This window comes from Fulmarus glacialis, unplaced genomic scaffold (genome assembly GCF_000690835.1).
Source record: "Fulmarus glacialis isolate BGI_N327 unplaced genomic scaffold, ASM69083v1 scaffold20999, whole genome shotgun sequence".
Classification (NCBI taxonomy): domain Eukaryota; kingdom Metazoa; phylum Chordata; class Aves; order Procellariiformes; family Procellariidae; genus Fulmarus; species Fulmarus glacialis.
This window is the reverse complement of record NW_009235440.1, coordinates 12109-15273: the sequence shown is the minus strand read 5'-3', so window position 1 is coordinate 15273 and position 3165 is coordinate 12109. Positions and strand designations below refer to the sequence as shown.

The 3165-nt window shown below is 56.4% G+C and overlaps 1 protein-coding gene across 1 annotated transcript; it reads left to right on the top strand.

The window, feature by feature from the left end:
* Positions 1-323: 323 nt before the first annotated feature.
* XXYLT1 (xyloside xylosyltransferase 1) lies at positions 324-899 on the top strand (the record flags this gene model as incomplete). Its single annotated transcript, XM_009586028.1, has 1 exon — positions 324-899. A coding segment is annotated over one exon (531 nt), but the record flags the coding sequence as incomplete, so codon positions are not given.
* Positions 900-3165: the final 2266 nt, after the last annotated feature.

The window sequence follows — 3165 nt, the reverse complement described above, 5'->3', positions numbered from 1 at the left end:
TAATAATAATGATGCTGTGAGCTCTGCTGCTGAGATCCCATTAACTGCAGGACATTTTCCTGGCATGTACCAGCCGTGGGGGCTCTTCTGGTAGCTCGCCCTAGGCACCAGGGATGTGGTTTCATCTCCCCATGCAGCCGTGTGAGCAGTCACGCAATCCTCTGTCCTGTTGGCTCACCAGAGCGATGCTGATAGAAACAAAAGGGGCTTTAGAAGAGAGCAAGGAGAGTGTTTTGAGGTCTGGGCAATATCCTGTGCAGGGGGATGGAGAGAGACACAGCCCGTGAAGCACCGGGCTGGTCTGGGAGGCTGGGTGCCTCCAGCCAGCAGAAGACAAGCACTGTGAGATCCCTTGGGCGGGTGGTAGATCCTGTGATCCAGACCTGCCCAGACTTGAGGTGGCTGCTCTTCGGGCTGCGCTCCCTGACTCCCCTGTTCCTGTTTTTCCTCTTTGCAGGCACACATTCTGGCAGTATCGCCGTGAGAACCCCCAAACCAAAGTGGGGGACCCCCCTCCTGATGGGCTGCCCGGCTTCAACAGTGGTGTCCTGCTCCTGAACCTGGAAGCCATGAGGCAGTCCAAGCTCTACAACCAGCTGCTGGAGCCCGCCATGGTGCAGAAGCTGACGGAGAAGTACCACTTCAAGGGCCACCTCGGGGACCAGGATTTCTTCACCATGGTGGGGATGGAGCACCCAGAGCTCTTCCATGTGCTTGACTGCACGTGGAACCGACAGCTTTGCACGTGGTGGAGGGACCATGGATACAGTGACGTGTTCGACCAGTACTTCCAGTGCGAGGGTGAGGTCAAAATTTACCATGGGAACTGCAACACCCCGATCCCTGAAGACTAGGGCAGCCCCCGTCCCCGGGAGCAGCTCTGACTGCAGCAAGCCCTGCAAAGCCATAGTGGCTGCACCAGCAGTCCCTCGGGAAGGGTGGCCAACCCTGATCCGTTGCATCCCAGGGGGATCCCTAGGGATCCCAAGAGCATTCAGTATCCCACTGCCTGTAGCCTCACCCCTCCAGGAGAAAGTGCAGTCCGGTAGTTGGAGCAGGACATTCACAGTCACCGTGCCCAGGCTCAGCTCCCGGCTCTCACCTGGCTCTGCTTGGGGCAAGTCCCCGGTGCCCGCCTGCGCCACAGCCACTGGGGCGTGGGGACAGCCGAGGGCCTTCAGGCGACCGCTGCTTTTGCACATGGCAGGGTGCTGGCTCCGCAGGTGCTGTGCAGCCTTGCCTTGTCTAACGATCAGCAGCTGGGCAGTTGGGTTTTGTTTTGGCATTCGTCAGTGGCCTGTTTCTGCATCTCACGCAGAGCATCCGTCTGGTCCCTCTGGAGAGCAGACACCGTCCTCAGGTCATCTTCCTTTTGAAGCATTCCAGAAAGGTGAGGGGGTTTTAAAGACTGAAAAGCTGATTTAAATTGGGTTACTTACAAACAAAAACTGAATGCTAGATGAGCTTTAAAGCCTCCCATTGGTTCTTCTTAGCAATAAAAACTTTACTGCCCTGTGTTGTCTTAAAAGCGTTCAGTGAGCGTGTACCAATAGGTTCATTTTTCTAGCTTTGCCTTTAACCTTTTGTACAAGAATAAAGCTGCAGATGTAAAACACACTCGGCTGTTTTTCTGCGGCACAACTGAAGTCCTGTGCGATAGGAGGTTTCATGCTCTTCTTATCATGATTAAAAAGTAGTTGATATATATCTGTTGGGCAGTTGAATGTGGTGCCCCGTGTAGCTTATCGCTGTGATTATCCCACGTCTGTCCCGAGCAAGTGACGCAAATAAACGGGCCGTCACACAAACTGGATTTAAAAAAAAGATCATCGTCACCATAGCCAGGGTTTGTTTGGAAGGAGCCGGGAACTGCCTGTGCTGTGAATGAGCGGGCTTCAGGCATGAGCACTCTGCTCCCTAAATAAATCCCGTCTTGGCTGGCCCGGCCAGTGCATGCAAGCTCCTGCGCAGGTCTCTGTCAGAGGAGGTGCACACGCGCATTAACCCACTTTCAGCCCCGCTTTTTTTACACCAAGCTGGCGTGTGCCTCTGTGTGTGCATCTGTGTGATGCGCACATGCGAGAGAGAGGGATGGGGACTTAATTATGGCTTAACCTAATAACAGCCCACACAGTGTGCGGCAGGAGTTTCCTGGGCTCCTTCCCCTGTGTCCGTGAATGAACATTTATCTTTACTGAGGAAGAGGCTCTCCTCCCGCTAACTGATGTAAGGGGAACGGCAGGCTGAGATGCGGGCTGCAGCCCTAACCCCACCCTCTGGGCTGAACCGATCCATTTCCAAATAGCACACAAGCTCTGCTTTAAGTATTTTCACATCCCCAGAGAAGGAACTGTGAAGAGGTGATTTAGGGCTAGTGAAAGAAGCAATAGCCTGCTGTATTAGACTCACATTTTCACCAAAAAGAAGGCGATCAGGTGGCTGTGCGAGGCAAGGCATGCAGCCAAGGTGCTGGAGGCTGCAGCGGGGTAGGATTCAGGGCAGGCGATGCACCATGGTGATGCACCTGAAGGATGAGGAGGGTTTGCCGTGAGGAGGGTTTGCAGTGGCTCAGCCAGCCAGAGCTGCTGCCGTGCGCAGAGAGCACACACCCTCCCGGGGACTCCGGAGGGACTTTGCTCTGTTGGTGCCCGCTCTGATTTAGGTGTGAGCTGGGTGGGGATGTCCCTGTGTTGGGTGGCCAGGACCAGCCCGGGGAGTCATCCACCTCACCCCTGCCCTGGCAGTGCCACGGTGCTTTCCCGGGCTTGTTGGGCGAAATGGGGAGAGGGCAGGGCTTCCTGTGCAGAGCTGCGGTCCCGTGGTTGGCATCGGTGCTTCATCACCACCCTGGCATGTCCTGAGGCCCCTGCAATTGCCCCGAGTGGCTCCTGGGGCTGCCCCATGTGCACAGCCCATGCCGTGCCCGGGATGCTGCTGCGGGGACTCAGCCCTGCACTCGCCGGCTGGGGCACGCTGGTGGCACCGGTGACATGCGGGGGCCTCGCATGCCAGGGCAGGACCTTGCTGTCAGTTTGGAAATGGCCATGCTGGAAATACAGGCTCATGTCACTGGCCCTGGGCAGCAGCAGGCAATGAGCAAATGCAGCTTTTCCATGGTGCTGAGCAGCTCTGGGGTGGCCCTGGGTGTCGGGGCTGGCCTGAAAG